The 19,054-nt window shown below is 35.2% G+C and overlaps 3 protein-coding genes across 7 annotated transcripts in view; 1 reads left to right on the top strand and 2 right to left on the bottom strand.

Moving 5' to 3' along the window:
• Positions 1 to 6,128, bottom strand: part of prkg1a (protein kinase cGMP-dependent 1a) — an 86,401-nt gene extending 80,273 nt beyond the window's left edge. Inside the window, exons 1-2 of one of the 2 annotated variants that reach the window (XM_058795636.1) lie at positions 6,000 to 6,128; positions 4,823 to 4,948 (exon numbers count right to left, since the gene is read on the bottom strand). In XM_058795636.1, coding sequence (XP_058651619.1) covers positions 4,823 to 4,848 — 26 coding nt within the window. In that variant the 5' untranslated portion in view covers positions 4,849 to 4,948; positions 6,000 to 6,128. Of the gene's footprint in view, positions 1 to 540; positions 657 to 4,822; positions 4,949 to 5,999 lie in introns of those variants that run through there. The other variant, XM_058795637.1, reaches the window with a different exon arrangement.
• Positions 6,123 to 10,355, top strand: morn4 (MORN repeat containing 4). 2 transcript variants are annotated; one of them, XM_058795643.1, is made up of 6 exons: positions 6,133 to 6,264; positions 6,429 to 6,496; positions 6,651 to 6,729; positions 7,967 to 8,081; positions 8,198 to 8,307; positions 9,262 to 10,355. In XM_058795643.1, the coding sequence occupies exons 3-6, from the start codon at positions 6,663 to 6,665 to the stop codon at positions 9,408 to 9,410; spliced, it is 441 nt and encodes a 146-aa protein (XP_058651626.1). In that variant the 5' UTR covers positions 6,133 to 6,264; positions 6,429 to 6,496; positions 6,651 to 6,662; the 3' UTR covers positions 9,411 to 10,355. The 2 variants fall into 2 exon arrangements, with proteins under 2 accessions (XP_058651625.1, XP_058651626.1); XM_058795642.1 differs by lacking the exon at positions 6,429 to 6,496 and having other exon boundaries at positions 6,123 to 6,264.
• Positions 10,356 to 11,738: 1,383 nt separating this feature from the next.
• On the bottom strand, positions 11,739 to 18,938 carry ankrd2 (ankyrin repeat domain 2 (stretch responsive muscle)). Of its 3 annotated transcripts, XM_058796330.1 has the most exons (12): positions 18,501 to 18,938; positions 18,267 to 18,399; positions 17,025 to 17,138; positions 16,619 to 16,920; positions 16,392 to 16,499; positions 15,427 to 15,573; positions 15,228 to 15,332; positions 13,148 to 13,246; positions 12,960 to 13,058; positions 12,780 to 12,878; positions 12,583 to 12,681; positions 11,739 to 12,489 (listed from the first exon to the last, which is right to left on the bottom strand). In XM_058796330.1, exons 4-12 carry the CDS (start codon positions 16,871 to 16,873, stop codon positions 12,391 to 12,393), a joined length of 1,110 nt encoding a protein of 369 aa, XP_058652313.1. In that variant the 5' UTR covers positions 16,874 to 16,920; positions 17,025 to 17,138; positions 18,267 to 18,399; positions 18,501 to 18,938; the 3' UTR covers positions 11,739 to 12,390. The 3 variants fall into 3 exon arrangements, with proteins under 3 accessions (XP_058652313.1, XP_058652311.1, XP_058652312.1); XM_058796328.1 differs by having other exon boundaries at positions 16,619 to 17,138; XM_058796329.1 differs by having other exon boundaries at positions 16,619 to 17,138; positions 18,535 to 18,938.
• Between the last annotated feature and the right edge of the window lie 116 nt (positions 18,939 to 19,054).

Genomic DNA, 19,054 nt, shown 5'->3' with positions numbered 1-19,054 from the left:
GTTTTGTAGCTTCATTATTCTCATTTAATTTAAGATTAAAACTGTTCAGCGATGGTGTCATATTATTTGCATAAAGATATGCAATTGGTCTTCATCCATAAATAATTTGCATACAGAATTGTGACCTTATTATCTTTGAATATACTACTTACAGCTGCCTTTACACTGTCACTAGTCAACTATGATTGCTGACTGTTGTTGACATAGAACCAAAGCCTACAACTTGCTACCTTCCTGCTGCTGCCCATTTTCTTCAAAAAATACAAATTTAGTTGACAAATATAATTTATCATTTCAAATATTGAATTTGCAGAATTGTTAAGATTTATCTAAAAATAAATGGCATAATACTTGTCAAACAATCTGAATCCAATGAAATACACGAACACAAAGGAACCGCTGTGCTCATCCAGTGTCAAAAACATTGGACAGAAAGCACTATACCAAAACCTTTGGGCATTATATGAGAGTGATGTTTTAGGACGTCTAGGCGAAGTCAAGGTCGGCAGCATTGTTTGGTAATTGTGCAAACGGTTCTACCTGTTCAGCAGCAGGCGTAATGAAGGCTTGCTGGCAGCGTCCGGGACGGGTGAGCGCGTCTGGCAGATGCTGACATGCAGCAGATGTGGAAAGTGGCTGGGTGATTTGTTAAGGGCCTGGATCATAGCAAAAGAGGGCAATTAGACCAGGGGACACTGTCACACATTCATGGACATTGGCCCCCTTTTCACAAACACACACTCTTTCCCCGAGGTAAAGGTCAGTTCACTCTACAGACTTTATACATGCTTACATTACAGCTATCACTATACAGCCAAAGCATGTAAATGACAGAAGAAACAACCTCAGAAAATCCAACCATAACATATTCATTGAAATAAAACTTCACACAGTTTCTAGAATAGAATAGAATAGAATAGAATAGAATAGAATAGAATAGAATAGAATAGAATTCATTTTCAAACTGGGGCTGGAGGAAAATTGCATTAAGGTTGCAAATTTTTTCTAAATAAAATTCCTTAAATAAACACAACTAAAATACCTTTAAACTTAACAGAAGCTAAATGGAATCAGTCACTATTTGTGAAAGAAACAAAAATATAATTTTAATAAATTGTAATAAAAACACAGCAGTGATGATTGGAAAACAAGATTTGACACTGGCTCAACAGAACAGAACAGAACAGAACAGAATATAAGAGAACAGAATTGAATTTGATTTTCAAACACAATTTTATGATGATTGGAAAAAAAGGTTTGACACTGGCCCTCAAAAGAACAGAACAGAACAGAATAAAATTCACTGCCACACAATTAAATTGAGACTAATGGAAATGACAAAATTAGATTATGGTAAAAAGAAGGCCATCAAACAAAGCAATATTCATAATTCCCTAATTATGTGACATTGGGTGAAGGGAAATCTCATCCGACACCCTGAATTTACTTCTGCCTTTTGCCACGTCTGCATGGTCTTTTACCGTCAGTAGAAATGACAGGACTCTGTGAGCAGTGTAAATTTCTATTGGCGGCTGTCACACTGGAAACGCACACACTTCTATGTTTTGTGTCAGCTGTTTAGAGATGCACATACTAAATGCACGCAGACTTCACTGGCTGAGAATAAGTGCAACCCCAGATACAGGGAGACGGGATGCCTTTAGGACTGCAGCATAATCATGGAGTCTTCTGTGAATGGACACTCGGGTTAGTGCACTGCTAATGTAGAGTGTAAAAGAAAGAATTACACACGGTCTGAGGTTATGGGCCGCAGTCGATGTGATGTTCTGTCACTCAGCACTTGCATTGATTGCTCATTGTTCGCAGAAGGTCGCATCATAATTCATTAAATCTTAACGAGTCCCCCTGGAACCACCTGCACGCCTTTCCTCAATTGCCCCTTTAAATTACGAGCGACTCTCACGCTCAGCGAGCTCAAAAATGAAGATATATTCTCCATGTAAAGAAGAGAGCTATTAGTAACATTATTTAAACAGCCCTCTTTAAAGCCAGGGGGAGGCTGACTTTATGAAGGGCAATTAGGTACTCACTATAATTGATAATTCATACTCATCACAATTAGGCAGTATAAATAGGGTGTCTGGGATTAATGGTTATAGCTGTTCGGAGAGAGAGACACTGGGTAGAACTGGTCAGGCATGGCTGATGGAGTGGAAGGAGGCAGAACTGAATTCATCTCTATTTGTGGAAGAAACAGATTGTGTTTGTCCCTTCAACACACACCCGAATTATCCAATGGTTCCCTCACCTTCAGATTGTTCTGTTGGTGATCCTTTTCCAAAACTTTGCAAAATGTATGCAACTTAAAAACTGGCATGTACTACTGATCCCTGAGACATGGGACAAAACGTGTCCCACAATCTTATCTGCAATTATGTTGCAATGTTTCCATTTTAAAATTAGTCAGAAATGGTCGCTAGAATTTCCTAAGCTCAACTGTACCATTTAATTTGATTAAAAATTAATAAAATTTGCCTGAATAGCTACTTCATATATTAAAATATATTCAATGTATTCGACAAAGAATATATACATAATATTGTTTTGAATTTCTGCTTATGTGACACTTATTAATATATATTTATTTTCTTTAGTTTGGTTTATTTATTTATTTTTTGGCCAGGTCAATCTTGTAAAAAAGATTTTGAGATTTGAGATTTGATCTCAATGTGTTTTATCCGGGTTAAATAAGGGTTACAAAATAGGTTTCTGAATCCTGACAGAACATCTTTTATAAGATTTCACAGCTGCCCCTACCTTTTACCAATATTTATGAAAATATTTATAAAATCTGCTTAAATGTAAGTCTGTTTTCATCCAGAAGATCCTGATATCCTGATAGATAAAGAAGTGAAACCAAATGTAAGTGATTAAGTTTAACAGATCAACCCAAACCTTCGTTTATCTAACCTTCTATTAATCAGCTCTGTATTGTTCCAGTACTCAAAAATTATTTCATTTCAATTGTCATAAAATGCCCGTCAGTAGTTTCATGGTGAATGGATGTACTCTACACGTATGATCATATGCAGTGTTTAGACACTAGACGGCTGAGGTGAAGGTCTTTCGTAGCTTTGCTCTCTGTTGACATCAGCATAATTGCTATACTGAGCGCTGGATCAGGCAATCCTTACTAATCAATAAAGTCTTCACTAGCCATTTCCCCCAGTGATTCTGCCCTCATTTCTCCTCTAATTGTTCTTTTTCACCCAGGAAGGTCTACGGCTATGCCATGAGCAAAAAGTGTGTGTACGTGTGCATGTTTCTGTACTGTAAAATGTAATCTTAAAACAACACTGAAGAAGAGACCTTAACATTACACACAATATTTCCAGACCCAGCCTTGACCTTGTGCTACCTCATGTAGTTCATTTCATATTTCTGCTGTATGTATGCCTAAAAAGCACAAAGTAATGCTAATCCATTTTCTAAATTTAGACATTTTAAATACAAATTCCTAGGATAAACATTATTGAAAGAAATCTATAATATATATATATATATATATAGATATAGATATAGATATAGATAGATAGATATAACTCTGATAAAATGTCCAAAATGTGATGTTTAATTAAACCAAGATATAAGACATACATCTCAAATATTATATATCATTTAATAATAAAATATAACATATATTTAAAAAAAATATATATATATATATATATATATATATATATATATATTATCTTTTATAGCACCTACATTTACACAAAACAGTATAAGGTTAGCTGCATTTATGAGTATATATTTATATAAATGTGTCTATATAAAATTGACTTTAGGTAAAATATCACCTCAACCAATTTATGAAAACAAGGTACCCTAATTTCTATCCCACCTAATTATTGAGAAATAAAGCTATAAATAATGACTGACGCTTAAGTAAAAATAAAGCACATGATTGGTTCTTGCCTTGACAGATAAAAGCAAATTTTGATTTGCAGCAAAAACTATGTCATTACTTTTTTATCATAAAGAGAGACAGATTCATGGATAATGCAATTGCTTATGAAATAAAAGCCTCTGTCCACTCAGGGACCGGAGATTTAGAACAGGAGCATGATAGCGTGACTTCTCTAACCTTGATGTTGGATGAACCGATCACGTACGACAAACTTTTCTAATACGTTATGGCTTGCAGAGAATTATAGGTCAATTTAGGCTCGGTCAGTGAGACGGCCCTCATCAACAACCTCTGTTCCACCATCCTTTCTCTTTAGAAGTTGACCTTTGCGATTTTTCTTGCAAGGAGAGCAGACTCTATATTGCAATGATGTGTGCTCGTAGTGTGGTCAGTCCTCATGTTGTGCTGGATGGGCACTCATGTGTAGTGATGCTTGCAGGGCCCATCCTGTGACTCTGGGGCATATGGACTCTACTGCCCATTTCCCTGGGGCATTATTGCCATGCTGATTTACTACCAGTGAAGGACAATCATCAGAGACCAAATTATACCCCAATCACAGTGTGTGAGTGTTTGTTCATGGTCTTTAGGTTAAAGCAATGAAGGGTAAAAACCTCTATAGACAATCAATTACCTTACAATTAGTATGGTTTTAACTACCATTTCTTATTTTAGTAGGTTGCTTTAAAATATACACGTACAAACAAATAAATTGGGAAATGAGTCCATGCATGGTCATGTTTGTCCATGTCGCATTGACAGCTTTTGACATATTGCACCGTATTTAAGAAATGGGGTTCTCGTTGTTTGGAAGTGAGAACCACTTATCTTTAACATTACAGGCAATAGATCTCCAGGGTGAGATTTTTATCGACATTTCTCATTACCAACCTATTGGTGTTTATAGCGACGGTCATAAATGGCTCTCTGTGGTGCTGTGTTTTATGAAGAGATCAGCTGTCAGGGCATATGTTCGAATCTCTGCAAGATGCAATGACACCGGTCAAGTTTAAAGACCTAAGAGAGGAAAGAGAGAGAGAGTACATCACTATACAGGAAACCAAGATAGACTAGATTTAACTGTGAGAAGTCAAAATAAAATGAAAACTCACAAAAAAAGAGAATTGCATATATATGTATATATACATATACATATATATATATATATTTATTTATTTATTTTTATGTATATACAAACAATACAGAAAGATAATTTCATATATATATATATATATATATATATATATATATATATATATATACACACACACACACACACACACATACATACATATAGATATATATACACATATACACATACACATATATACACATATACACATATACACACACACACACACACACACACACACACACATATATATAAATATATATATATATATACACACGCACACACACAATATGAATTAATATGAATTAATTTTCTGTATTGATTTTACAGGTCTTTTATCTGTATTTTGAATTTTCCACTGCATTGCATTTTCTTCTAGAGTAACAGAAATGTCCATAAAATAATGAATAATGTCCAAATGGGCCAAATAATGATTTAATTAAAATGCCAAAAAGCATAGGGTAGCTGCTGTAATTGTAATTAATCTGTTGGAGGTGCCACTTGTTAACAAATTGGACTTCCAGTGCAATTTCTCACTCAAATGGTTTGCTAAACTAATAAATGAATGTCTTACCCACCCAGCAAACACAGTTCACAGAATGCTAAATTAAACGAGCTAAAGCCATTAAAGTTCCACAAAATATTCCGCTCAAATAAATAAATACGACTCTCAGAAAGTAGAAACTTAATAGTTTAAAGGCCCCTTGGGCATATTTAAGTTACTTTATCAAATCTATTCTCAAAACTATTTTTATATTTCTTGCTGTTGTTAGCTGTACATTTACATAAAACACTGCTACTTATGTCAAAATTTACAATGCTTGCGGGTGGTTGACAAGTTGTTGCTAAGCGGTTGCTAGGGCGTTCTGGGTGGTTATTTAAAAAAAAATTGAGGTTGAGCACTAATGTATGAGCAGTAGTAGTGGACATACTTGCCTTAGTAAACAGCACTATATCGAGTCCGTATCACATTCCTAGAGAAGACCTATTGTTGTAGTCATTGATCAGCCAATCAGCGCTCAGTACACATCCACCGCTGAGAGAAGCACGCAGCAAAACAACGCGAGATCTTCAGGGGAGAGCGAGAGATTGAGCGAGAGGAACTGTAACACCGGCGAGCCAGAACCCGATTCTCCTCCGCGGATCCGCTGGACAAAGCGAAGGGTTTTCATGCTCTTGAGACTGCACAGAAACATCACAGGTACATGATACGTTCATCTGCTGCCGTGAAATAGCGTCCAAACGGCTTCACACGGGCTGCGAATAAGAGGCGGGATGACGTCACCGCCGCCGCTGCTTTCTTTCAGTCCGTAAATGTTTTAACGTGTTCCGTGTAAATGACCCGTTACCCTATTAATTATACAGCGCTGGGTGAAAGTCAACTGCCGTGGGTCCCACTTTATTAGACTGAGCACTGTACAGCACACAATAAGGTTTGTGTGTGGGCATTGGTGATGTCCTATTCAATATTTTATTGTACATGAATAAATGAAATAGAATTGGTTTTGTTTCCCTCGGTTTATAATCATTTGAGTCTATTCTGTTAATTCTGCCACCGACCTTAATATTAATTTTTGTCGTCTGTAGCTTGGTGGAGGTATGACATTAACTAGGGGCTCCTTCACTTATTCCAGCGGAGAAGAATATACCGGAGAATGGAAGGAAGGCAAGACATTTCACTTTAACTTAACACTGTTTTAAATTCTCAGGACATTTTCCATACATTTTCATAAATGTGTTTTAGATGCTGTACTTTTATTCATTATTTACATTTTTATTTGTCAATTTTTGAATGATATATTTTGGAATTGTTTTAATCAACACTGTCAGATACAAAAACAATTATGTCTACTGTATAGCTATATATTCTAGCTACCAATAGGACTGATTTAAAATGATAGAAATGATCTTTTTTATAATTGGGGTAATGCATTTGACATACTATGATTGCTACAGAAAATATCAGTGTAATTGTTTTCAGTTGTACTTTATCTGAAAATATGCAAACCTTATGAAAGAGGTTTATATCCGTTTTCTTATATTATTTATGATCTGAGGACAGGTCGTCTTAGGGGTAGTGACTGATCTAATTCTTTTTTTTTTTTTTTCTTTTGATTAAATGTTAAATTAAAAGCTTACAATAGGCTGTTTAGTGGCAGGTTCAAATTGTGACAACTTACCCTCATGTAGTGTGACAACAGTTTGGGTTATTATTATTTTTTTAGCCAAAACTTTAAGGTATGTGTCTGTACATACTTCTAAAAAAATTACCCTAGCCTGAGAAATATTCACTAGAGATAAAAGTGTGACAGCTAGCCCCAGTCCCACTACATATATTAACATGCTTAAACATTTCTAATCTTTTTGTATTCTATCGATTTGTTTTCTTTTTATTTATTATACAATTAACAAAAGCAAAAAAAAAAAGGCCTCTAACACTATAGTTGCTCTATTCTTTTTCTATTCTATCTGTTTTCTTATTATTAAAAAAAAAAAAAAAAACCTTGCTACGTGTACTGCATTAAGCTAACTGAGACTTGTTATAGCACTTGCATATCATTGCTTTTTGTTGATTTTGATTGCTTCCATTGTACTCATTTGTAAGTCGCTTTGGATAAAAGCATCTGCTAAATGACTAAATGTAAACACAAGAGTTCACAAGACATGTGTTTATCTGATTACTGTGGGAATTGTGGTCAGGATGGCTTGAGGTGGTGGTAGCGCACTGCTTAATGATCCAAACTGCTTATGTAATAAATGCAGGTGTGATCTCAAGTAGGAATGACATTCTAATTATAGTACTAATTTTCAGAGCCATTAACACACTAGAGAGCGGGCCATAGAATTAGTCTATTGGATGAAAACACAGTGTTCGTTTAAGAAGCAGTGTGTTTGCTGTGCAGGTCGGAGGCATGGTAAAGGCGAGCTGAAGTTTGCTGATGGCACCTGTTATAAAGGTCATTTTGAGAATGGCCTGTTCCACGGATCAGGGGTGTTAGTCTTTCCTGATGGATCCAGGTGAGTGAGCATGTGATCAGATTCAAAATACTTACCTACTTAAACAGAGATGAACATGTTGGCAGTGACACTGGGAGACTATTTACGGGTTAAACAACACTACTTCTGATCAACAGGTACGAGGGTGAATTCGCCCAGGGAAAATTCCAAGGGGTCGGAATCTTCAGCAGGTTTGACGGGATGAAATTTGAAGGAGAATTCAAAAGTGGCCGTGTAGAAGGACATGGTAAATATTCCACCCAAATGATCTGTTTATGATCGGAATAATGGCTTAATCGGACTGAAAAGCCTTAACGTAAACACTTTAGTCTATCTGGTGTGCGTTGCCCCTACAACAACCTCAAGTGTCCATACAATTGTCCTCAAGAGCATGATCTGTCTAAGTCCATATGTCATACTAACAAGTGACCACATAAGTTTGCGATGCTGTTTGTGCATGTTCCTTTGAATTACAAAACACTGAATCACTGAACTACATTAGTAACAATGGAACTAATTCCAACTTATATAACAATGGTGTAGGAAACGCACCCCTGATTGAGCTCTGTCTGAATGAAATTTCGATCAGATTTAAATGGCTGATGTAGACCTGAAACCGATAAGGGAAAAAAAATAAGCTTGTAAATGCTTGAATCAGACTCTTTGCTCAATCAGATTTAAAAATACCTAACGCAAATGTGCAATGAATTGAATTCTTAAAAACTTGTCAGTGGCTAAATATTTATAAAAAATTTGCTAAAAAAGCATTTGTGACTTATGAAAGCTTTCTTTTTAGACATGTCATCAAGGCAAAAACATCAGTTATTAATTCCGACTGATGAAAATTTGTGCGTGTAAAAATACAGTCAGAATCAGAATTGCTCTTGCAAAGCCACCTTATTTTGAAATGTGGAAGTACGAGATTTTCTGTGAATGTGCAAGACTTAACTAGTCTTAATAACTAGAAGAATAACAAATGGTAAAACTATTTGCACTACAAACTGACAATAAATTTAAATATGACAAGAAATACCATTTTGTAATATAAAGCTGCAGAACAACTGTTTTTGTACAGCTGAAATAACTGGAAGCCTGGATAATAAGGTGGATAATAAAAAGTAATTATTGTTTATTCATGTGGCATTGGGTTTATGATTTGTGAAGATTTATAGCATGAATAAATGTGGTCTTTTTTCCATAGGGCTGCTGACATTTCCAGATGGTTCCCATGGTGCTCCACGGAATGAGGGAGTGTTTGAGAACAACAAGCTTCTGAAACGTGAAAAGTGTCAGGCTGTGGTGCAGAGAGCCAAGAACTCAGCATCCACTGCTCGCGGCCTCTCTGTATGACAAACTGACCTCAGTGAGAGCACCCCTAACTGCGGCTTTCAGATCAGGCCCCCGAATACATTACGGATTGCAGTATCACAAGTAAAGAAGTCAAAGCTGTGGATCTGCGTTCAGGGGTGATCTCTGCCTTCACCAAACAACGGAGCTCAAAAATATGTGAGACCCATCAGACCCTCAGGGATGGATGAAAGTGTTTCCATTCCACACACCTCTGTTTCTCTCACATTGTTGCTCTGCCTTGGTTTCCTCTGTGGCTTAAAAACATCACAAAATTCTGTATGTTTGTTATGGAGGCATGGGACAACTCAAGTCACCATCGGAGGCATTGCAGGTACGGAAGCGTGGTCACGTGAAGATGTTTTTGGTAAATATATGAAATTTGCCTTCGTGAGTCTGCGATTGTATCACTTACGTTTGACTGTATCGTTACTATTGTAACTGTCTGTTTGTTTAAAACAACATATTCTTTATTGCACATTTGCCTTATTTATTGCATTAAAAGTCGATATTGCTGGAGTAAAATCTTGTTACTGATGTACAACAGCGGTGAGGGAATGTTTTCAGCAAATTGTCTTACTTTCTTATTTATTTGCTAATTTCATTCATTTAAAATGAGTACATATAATTTACTAACACATTATGACACTCTTTTTAGTTGTATTTGTCTTGTACATTACAAAAAACTGTTTGAAATTATTTAAAAAGAATTGGGTCATTGGGCAGATATACATTCACTTCAGATGTTTGATGACTGATTTATGTGTTTACTTTATTTTCCATGGTTCACTGTTCCCATCATCCACAGTGTCAGACAGAAGCCTTAGTCACTATCATCTGAAATATACTGACACCAAAAAGCATTTTGCACTGTTATTTATTTGAGCAGAGAATCAAAAGACTGACATGAAAAATAAAGTGAAATAAAAGTCAGAAAACACCACCTGATCTAAATTTGGTGCATCATTTTTTTTTTTAATTATGCATATTCTGTCATGATAACCTTTTATTTTCTATTTTAGTGTATTTTAAAATGTAACTTATTTTTGTGAAAACAAAGCTGAATTTTTTTAGCATCATTACTCCAGCCTTTAGTGTCACATGATCCTTCAGAAATAATCCTAATATGCTGATTTGGTGCTTAAAAACATTTCTTATCAATGCTGAAAACAGTTGTGCTGCTTAATATTTTTTTCAGGAATCTTTGATAAATAGAAAGTTCTAAGGAACAACATTTATTTATAATCAAAATCTTTTGTAACATTGATCATAAATGTATTTACTGTCACATCAGTTTAATGTATCAATGCTAAATAAAAACAATAATTTCTTTGGAAAGGACAAATCTCACTGGCCCCAGAGATTCATCCAAATTAATTTCTTAATACATAACCATTTCTATTTGAACATATGTAGCCTGTTATTCCTCTCTCAAGAATCGGTTAACAGAATATTAACAGGGCACATAGCACTTATCCAGCACTCCAACCGCTAAATGAAACCACTGCAGTGTGTGACTAAAAGCTTTCTAATCATAGAACAACTGTGCGCTTTAAACAAGTGATTCACAGGCACACTGTGTGATGTTTCTATCAGCGAGACTGCCAGTGACACAAAGGGAAACCCTTCATGACAGCAGGCCAAGAGATCAGTTTGGGAACTGGATGAGCCAGGCCATGGATTACATCTCTAATACAGCAGCAAAACACACACAGAGTAAATACAAAGAGAAGAGCTTGATTGTTGATTCATAAACAACCTTATATTGGGGCAAATGTTTGCTTTCAGGCTGCCAGATTGTGATTATATAATAAGCACAGATGGCGTATGTCTCACACATGGGCATATCAGTTTCCTCCACCCAAAGCCTTGTCATCTGATGCATCAGGAAACTATGCACAGCAATGAGCCTGTCCTGGCACAGTAAGCCATAGACAAAACTATAGCATGTTAAATATATTTCAAATGAAGGATATGTTATGCAGAAGTTGAATAGACTAAATATTGTGCATGCATTTCTCATTTCAGAAAGACAAAGCTAGCAAACTACTCAAAATGCTAATGTAAATAGTAAATATTTTCTTAGTGCCAACCATCTTGTCATTAAACTTTTATAATATAATGCATCAACCATGTTCACCTGAGTAATGCAGAAATATAATAAGCAACATTAAGATTTAATAATATGCATAACAAAACATCATATTTAAATATAATCACCTATATGATTTTTTTATAATACCAGACAAAAGTTAGAATAATTAAGATTTTTTTTTTATGTAATTGAAAAAAAAAAAAAAAAAAAAGTATCTTATGCTCACCAAGGCTGTTTTTATTTTTTTTATCAAAATACAGCAAAAACTGTAATAATATGAAATATTATTACAATTAAGAATAATTGTTTTCTATTTTAATATATTTAAATATGTAATTAATTTCTGTGATGCAAAGCTGAATTTTCAGCATCATTACTTCAGGCTTCAGTGTCACATGATCATTCAGAAATCATTCTAATATGCTGATTTGCTGCTCAACAAACATTATTATTATTATTAATTATCAATATTGACAAAATGTTGCTGCCTAATATTTTTTGTGGAACCACTATATACACCACCATCAAAAGTAAGACAGTAATACTGTCATACAGTAAGGATTAAATTTAATTAATCAAAAGTGACTGTCAAAAATATACAAAAATCTTATGTATTCCAAAATTTTCACCAGTATATACTGATCTGATCAAGTTATACTATGCCGCTATTTAAATAGAAAAAACAAATACAAATTATAAGCCTTCATTTTTATATAGATTAATAAAAGCTCATTCATCCAGTATACTAATGAATTGGTGAGGACAGGCACCTTTCAGCACTAATTAACACAGAAAGTAAACAGTTACTCAGACAGAGGTGGGGTTGTTCTCCAGCCGTGCACCTGTTCACAGACGCTCTAATGAATCCAATGCATCTCCATGTGTCTGTCAGGCCAGACCAACCTCTCTCATCTGTTCCAGTTTCTCCAGTGTCTCCTTTGTGTCAAACTGCCATTGCTTCACCTGTTCTGTGGCTGTGATGCCCTCCTGAAACAAGCAAATGAAGTATTTATATCCGGCTGTTTGAACATTTTTTCTTGAGATAAATATTTTTTTCTCATCCTGATCTGTAGTACTTACATCATTCTTGATCTGCATATCGGCTCCTGCCACTATAAGGAGTTTGACAATTTTATATCGATTTAATCTGACAGCATCATGCAGTGCTGTGTCTCCTTCCTTTAAAAAAAAGAAAACCTTCTTAAAATATTTTAATTGAATTATAATCTGCATGTTCAGTACAATTGTGTTTTCCTCATGAATTATTCATCTGTTACCCAATCTTTGGTATTAATATTGATTCCACTGGTTAGAAGATGTTGGACCACATCGCTGTGACCTGTCCGTGTGGCCACATGCAAAGGTGAGCTAAGCAGCTGTATGGGAGAAAATAATACGATTTTATCATACTACACATACAGCTTATTTTTTACATACTTTTCAGTATTTTGCATTACTTTGTCTCTGACATTGATGTCAGCTCCCCTGTCCTGGAGAACTTTCAGTGCTGAGAGACTTCCACCTCTGGAAGCCCAATGTACAGCCCTGCAGTCCAGCTAAACCGAGGGCAACAAAAGCAAATCAGTGCAATCACAACATAAAATCTACAATTAATTCACTTTACCAACACTTATATTGATCTCACCCTGTCTTTAAAGTTGATATCAGCACCTTTGTCTAGTAATTTTTCCACTATTTTAGTATGATTTTCCAAAGCAGCCCGATGCAGCGCTGTTTTCCTGAACTAAGACAAAACAGTTGTCACCGAGGAATTAGAGTTATTACAGTTAACTAAAACTGTAAAAACATTTTGTTACTTGAAATAAATGTTAGCTGAAATAAAATTATTATTTTTTTAATTTAGCTGAATAACCAACATTTCTTATTTTCATTTAATATACTAAAACAACTTAAATTGAATATAAATACAAACATGCATACAGTCATGGCCAAAAATATCGGCACCCTTGGTAAAAGAAGGCTGTGAAAATTAATTTGCATTGTTAATCCTTTTGATCTTTTATTAAAAAAATTCACAAAAGTCTAACCTTTCATTGGATAATAAGATTTTAAAATGGGGGGAAATATCATTATGAAATAAATGTTTTTCTCAAATACACATTGGACACAATTATTGGCACCCCTAAAAATTCTTATGAGTAAAATATCTATGAAGTATATTCCCATTCATATTCACAATTTTGAGCACTCCAGGGTGATTATGAACATGAAATTATCCAGCCATGGCTTCCTGTTTCACAGAAATATAAATAGGAGGAAAACAAAGCCCAAATTCCTTAATCATCCATCACAATGAGAAAAACCAAAGAATATATTTCTGATGTGCAGCAAAAGATAATTGAGCTTCACAAATTAGTGAAGTGGCTTTAAGAAAAGAGCTAGAGCAATGAAAATTCCCATTTCCACCATCAGGGCAATAATTAAGAATTTCTAATCAACATAAAATGTTACGAAACTGCCTGGAAGAGGACGTGTGTCTATATTGTCCTAATGCACGGTGAGAAGGAGAGTTTGAGTGGCTAAAGACTCTGCAAGGACCACAGCTGGAGAATTGCAGAAAATAGCTGAGTCTCGGGGTCAGAAATCCTTAAAAAAAAAAAAAAAACGGCACCTACATCAAAAAAAGTGTCAACCGGCACCTACATCACCACATGTTGTTTGGGAGGGCTTCAAGAAAAATTCTCCTCGCTCATCCAAAAACAAACACCAGCATATTCAGTTATCAGACACGACTGGAACTGGGACTGGCTTCTATGGTCAGATGAAACTAAAAAATTAGCTTTTTAGCAGCAAACACTCAAGATGGGTTTGGTGAACACAGGGATAAAAAGTACCCCATGTGTACAATGAAATATACTGCTGTATTTTTGATGATGTGGGCCTATATTTCTGCTGGAGGTCCTGGACGTCTTGTTTAGACACATGGCATCATGGATTCTATCAAATACCAACCGATAACAAAATCAATAAGTGGCTGATTCTGTTAGAAATCTTATAATGGGCCATGTTTGGATCTTCCAACCGTACAATAATCCAAACACAAACCTCAAAAACAACACAAAAATGGATCACTGAGCACAAAACCAAGCTTCTGCTAGCCATTCCAGTCCTCTGACCTGAACCCTGTAGAAAATGAGTGAACTGAAGAGAAGAAGCACCAACATGGAGCTGGGAATCTAAAGTGATTCTGGATGAAGGAATGGTCTCTGATCTCTTGTCAGGTGTTCTCTAACCTCATCAGGCATTATAGGAGAACATTTAGAGCTGTTAAACTGGCAAATGGAGGTTTCAAAAAGTATTGAATAAAAGGGTGCCGTTAATTGTGGCCAATGTGTATTAGAGAAAAACATTTATTTCATAATGATATTTCCCCCATTTTAAATTCTTATTATCCAATGAAAGGTTAGATTTTTGTCAATTTTTAAAATAAAAGATCAAAAGGATTAACAATTCAGATTAATTTTCTTTGGTCATATTTACCAAGGGTGCCAATATTTTTGGCCATGACTGTACATACTACATAGACATATTGAAAGAAAAAAAAACAAACAAAAAAAAAAAAACAACAAAATCCCAAAGCTTTAATTACATTTAATATGAAAAATACAAAACTAAAAATTCTAAATATATTTTTTACAAAAACTATAATAATATCTTGATCAAGAAATAACATTAGATAGAACATGTCACTGGACATACTGCACCTCATCACAGATGTTTGGATCTCCTCCATCTTCCAGAAATTTCTCAACTACTTCTGTCTTTCCCTGAGCCGCTGCTTTTAAAAACTCCTCCGGTTCCACAGGTCCCTGAAAAACACCAGATATTAATTTTGATGCTTGCTTGCTTGCTAAATAATCTTGTAATATATGCACTATTCGGAATCACAAGGGTTTCCCTTACCACTAGAACATCCATTAAATCTTTGGGAGCTGTGGTCTTGTTCCTGATCTTCTTCTTCCAACGCAGCTCAATAATGTTCTCTGCACCACCCAGATCAACCATCTCACGCCTCAGATCAGAGGAGATCTTTCTCACTCGTTCCTCTGCCTGCATGAAGAATTACTTCTCTTCATCACTGATTCAGAGTTTGTGCATAAAATACATGCATGAAGACTTCTTACAATAAAATTGGTTCATACTTTTTTTAATTGAAAGGATTGTGAAAATCTTTTTAATTTCTCACTTGTGTAAAATGCTGTGACTAAAACTGATATGAGATGCCAATTTCTGATATCAGTCAGTAATATTACCAATACAGCATTCTGTGTATGCGCGTTGGTGGAAAATGTATAGTCACTTCCCCCCTTTTTAAAACAAGTAATAAATAAAATATAAATAGGTTTTAGTTAATAAAAATAAGCAATATAACAGTATAGTTATGTCATGACCATTTGTTACTGCAAGAACACTAAAAATAAAGGTTCTTTATTAGCATATATGGTTCCACAAAGAACTTTTAACATCCAAGAAACCTTTCCATTCCACAAAAGGTTATTTATAGTGGAAACAAGTTCCACACTAAGAAAAAGAGGTTCTTTTTTGGGGATCAAAAAGAGCTTCTAAACATGAAAAGCCTGTGTTGAGTTTAGGAACTGCTGCCTTTTTATGGAGCGACACTTCAATTTGTCAACATTTTCAGACATTTTGAACAGCTAAATAGCAATAATAATGTTTTTTCTTCAGTTTCTACAGTTTTTAATAGCCTAAAGTCATTTTTTTGTTCTTTCTGATATTCATTTATCAAAACCCCTTAGGAGAATGTTCAAAGGTTGCTCCTATAGCTCTCTGTTTATCTCGTACTGGTCATCTTTTCATCTTTTCTTTAAAAGTCCATATTTTGATCTCTCCTTTGATTGTTCACTCACCTGAATGTTTGCAACACTTTGATGGACAGATTCATTCCCTCCTTCTACCACCACAGAAGATGCATCCACAACCAAAATTCCCAACTTTCGTGCCCGAGCTCGACGCTTCTAAACAATTTCAATAAAAGACAAATAAGCCTTCTCAGACAGGTCCTTCCCAGACTTAATTCACATAAAATACACAGTAAATGCTCAAAATAAGAAATAAATATAATTAAATCCTGTACCTCCTCCCGTTTATCAAAGGCCGCTCTTCTATCAACCACAGCTGTCTCCCACAGGATGTTCTCGTCCATTATGACAAAATATATAAAGAAGTTAACCCAGAGTATTTGCAAGTCGCAAACTTTCACAAATAACAGCAGACCTGCCAGACTGAGATCTGACCCGGTCTTATAGCTCACAGCAGGAATGTAAAGCCACGTCAGGCCCTGTGTGACAGCTGTGGACAGGAGCTGGATCGCACACAAACACGCGACCATGAGCTCACCGTTCAAGCCGGCGCCGTCCACCTCGACAGGCCTGCCCTCTGCCACACAATGGGAGTCCATTTTTACAAGAATCGTGGCCCAATAAACACCCTGTTTTGGAGATTATGTTATGTATAAGCGTTTCATTACTGTCAAGTGATACCTCATAAATGCCTTCTAGTTTCAAAGAACGCCTGTTGACACACAATGTCCAATCACTGAACAGCATTCAGGAACATCCTGTTAGGCGTATGTGGGCAGGAATGCACACAAATGTCTGATTATGATGAAGTGTTTGGGAGAAGGAAGGAAGGAAGAAAGAACAGAAGCACATGGTTGTGAAGGTGAGATCAAGCTGACATTTAAATGAAATAAAATCAAACCAAAACAAACTGTACCAAGCATTGAGCAACAGCAAATAATCACGTGGAACATGTGACAAGAGTAAATAGCCTACTCCTAATTGTTTGGTTTGGTTTTATAATAAAGCCATATTGTTTAAGCCCTTCAGTTGACTAATCATTAAATGCTAAGAGTCACCAATAGCTTCTTTTTTTTTTTTTTTTACTTTTTTAAAATAAATTTGTATAGGGAATTTATTCAAATATTTGTTTAAAACCAACTAAAAGTAACAATTTGGCTAAGTTTACAGAATTTAGTAATTAAAAACAATGTATTTTTAATAATGTATTACTTTTTAAGCAGCAGTGTTTTGTTTGATTGCTTTGTAATAGATTTACAGAAAAGATTTTTAGAAATAGAATTTTTAGAAAGATTTACAGCTAAGACTACATAACCAATTAAACCATGCAAGTTTGATGCATCTTTTGTCTTTTTGTAAAATATTAAAATATAGTAATAATAGTTTAAAAGTGCTGCAATCTGTGTTGTTTTCTGAGTAATATAAACTATAGTTTTACTCTGTAAGTTTTGAAAGTGAAAATGATTTGATTCTGTTCAGCAACTGAGATCTGATTATTTTCATGCCAGATGAATAAAGATTTCCATATTATATATATATATATATATATATTATTTATATTATTTATTTATTTATTTTTCTTTAAAAATATCAAGGTGCATTAAATCAAACAAAAATATTTCTCTTTCAGATCAAGCAGTTCTTTTGAAATCCCCATTCATCGAAGAATCCTTAAAACTGTGCACAACTGTTTTCAAAACTTGTAATAATAAGAAATGTGTCTTGAGCAGCAAATCAGCATATTCAAATGATTTCTGAATGATCATGTGACACTGAAGACTGGAGTAATGATGCTAAAGAATCAACTTTGCATCACAGGAATAAATTAGATTTGAAAATATATAGAAATAAAAAGTTATTTTAAATTGTAATAATTTACATCACAATATTATTTGTGTATGTAAATACAGGTCCCTCACTCACCATACATGATGCTGAAAAACTCGTCCACGCCTTTGTCTCCTCCAGACTGGACTACTGCAATGCTCTTCTCATTGGGATTCCTAATAAGAGCATCCAGAAGCTCCAGCACATACAGAACAGTGCCGCCAGGATCCTGATGAGGGTGCGTAAATATGAACACATCACTCCAATTCTTCAGTCTCTACATTGGCTTCCCATTTCTGCCCGGATTGAATATAAAGTCTTTCTACTCACACATCAGTGTATCCATGGAAATGCTCCCTCCTACCTTAAAGAACTCCTTACTCCACAGATTGCTGCACGTTCTCTCCGCTCCACAAACACTCATCGGCTCCTTCCCCCAAGAACTAAGACCCGCACCATTGGGGACAGAGCCTTTTGTGCCGCCGCCCCTCGCCTGTGGAATGCCCTCCCTGAACATCTGAGGGCTCCACAAACGACTGATGGTTTTAAAAAGGGTCTAAAAACGTACCTTTTTAAAAAGTCCTTCAATGTCCCGTTCTGAACATTGGAGGGCTTCACAAATGACTGATGGTTTTAAATAAGGCTAAAAGGTTAAAATAGGTTTCCTTTAGTGTTTAGCTTTGTGTTAATCTTAGTTGGTAGTTGTTTTTAACTGTGTTTTGTTTTATTTTCTTACGACACTCTGTAGCACTTTGAGATTTTTCTTAAAATGTAAAGTGCTTTATAAATAAAATGTATTATTATTATTATATTAGTTTTACTTTATTTTTGATCAAACAAGAGCTTAAGAGACTTCAAAACATTTTAAAAAATCTTAAAATACC

The sequence above is a fragment of the Onychostoma macrolepis genome, chromosome 13, assembly GCF_012432095.1.
Source record: "Onychostoma macrolepis isolate SWU-2019 chromosome 13, ASM1243209v1, whole genome shotgun sequence".
NCBI classification, from domain to species: domain Eukaryota; kingdom Metazoa; phylum Chordata; class Actinopteri; order Cypriniformes; family Cyprinidae; genus Onychostoma; species Onychostoma macrolepis.
Note: the sequence above shows the minus strand (reverse complement) of the source record. Positions and strands in the feature narration are given on the sequence as shown.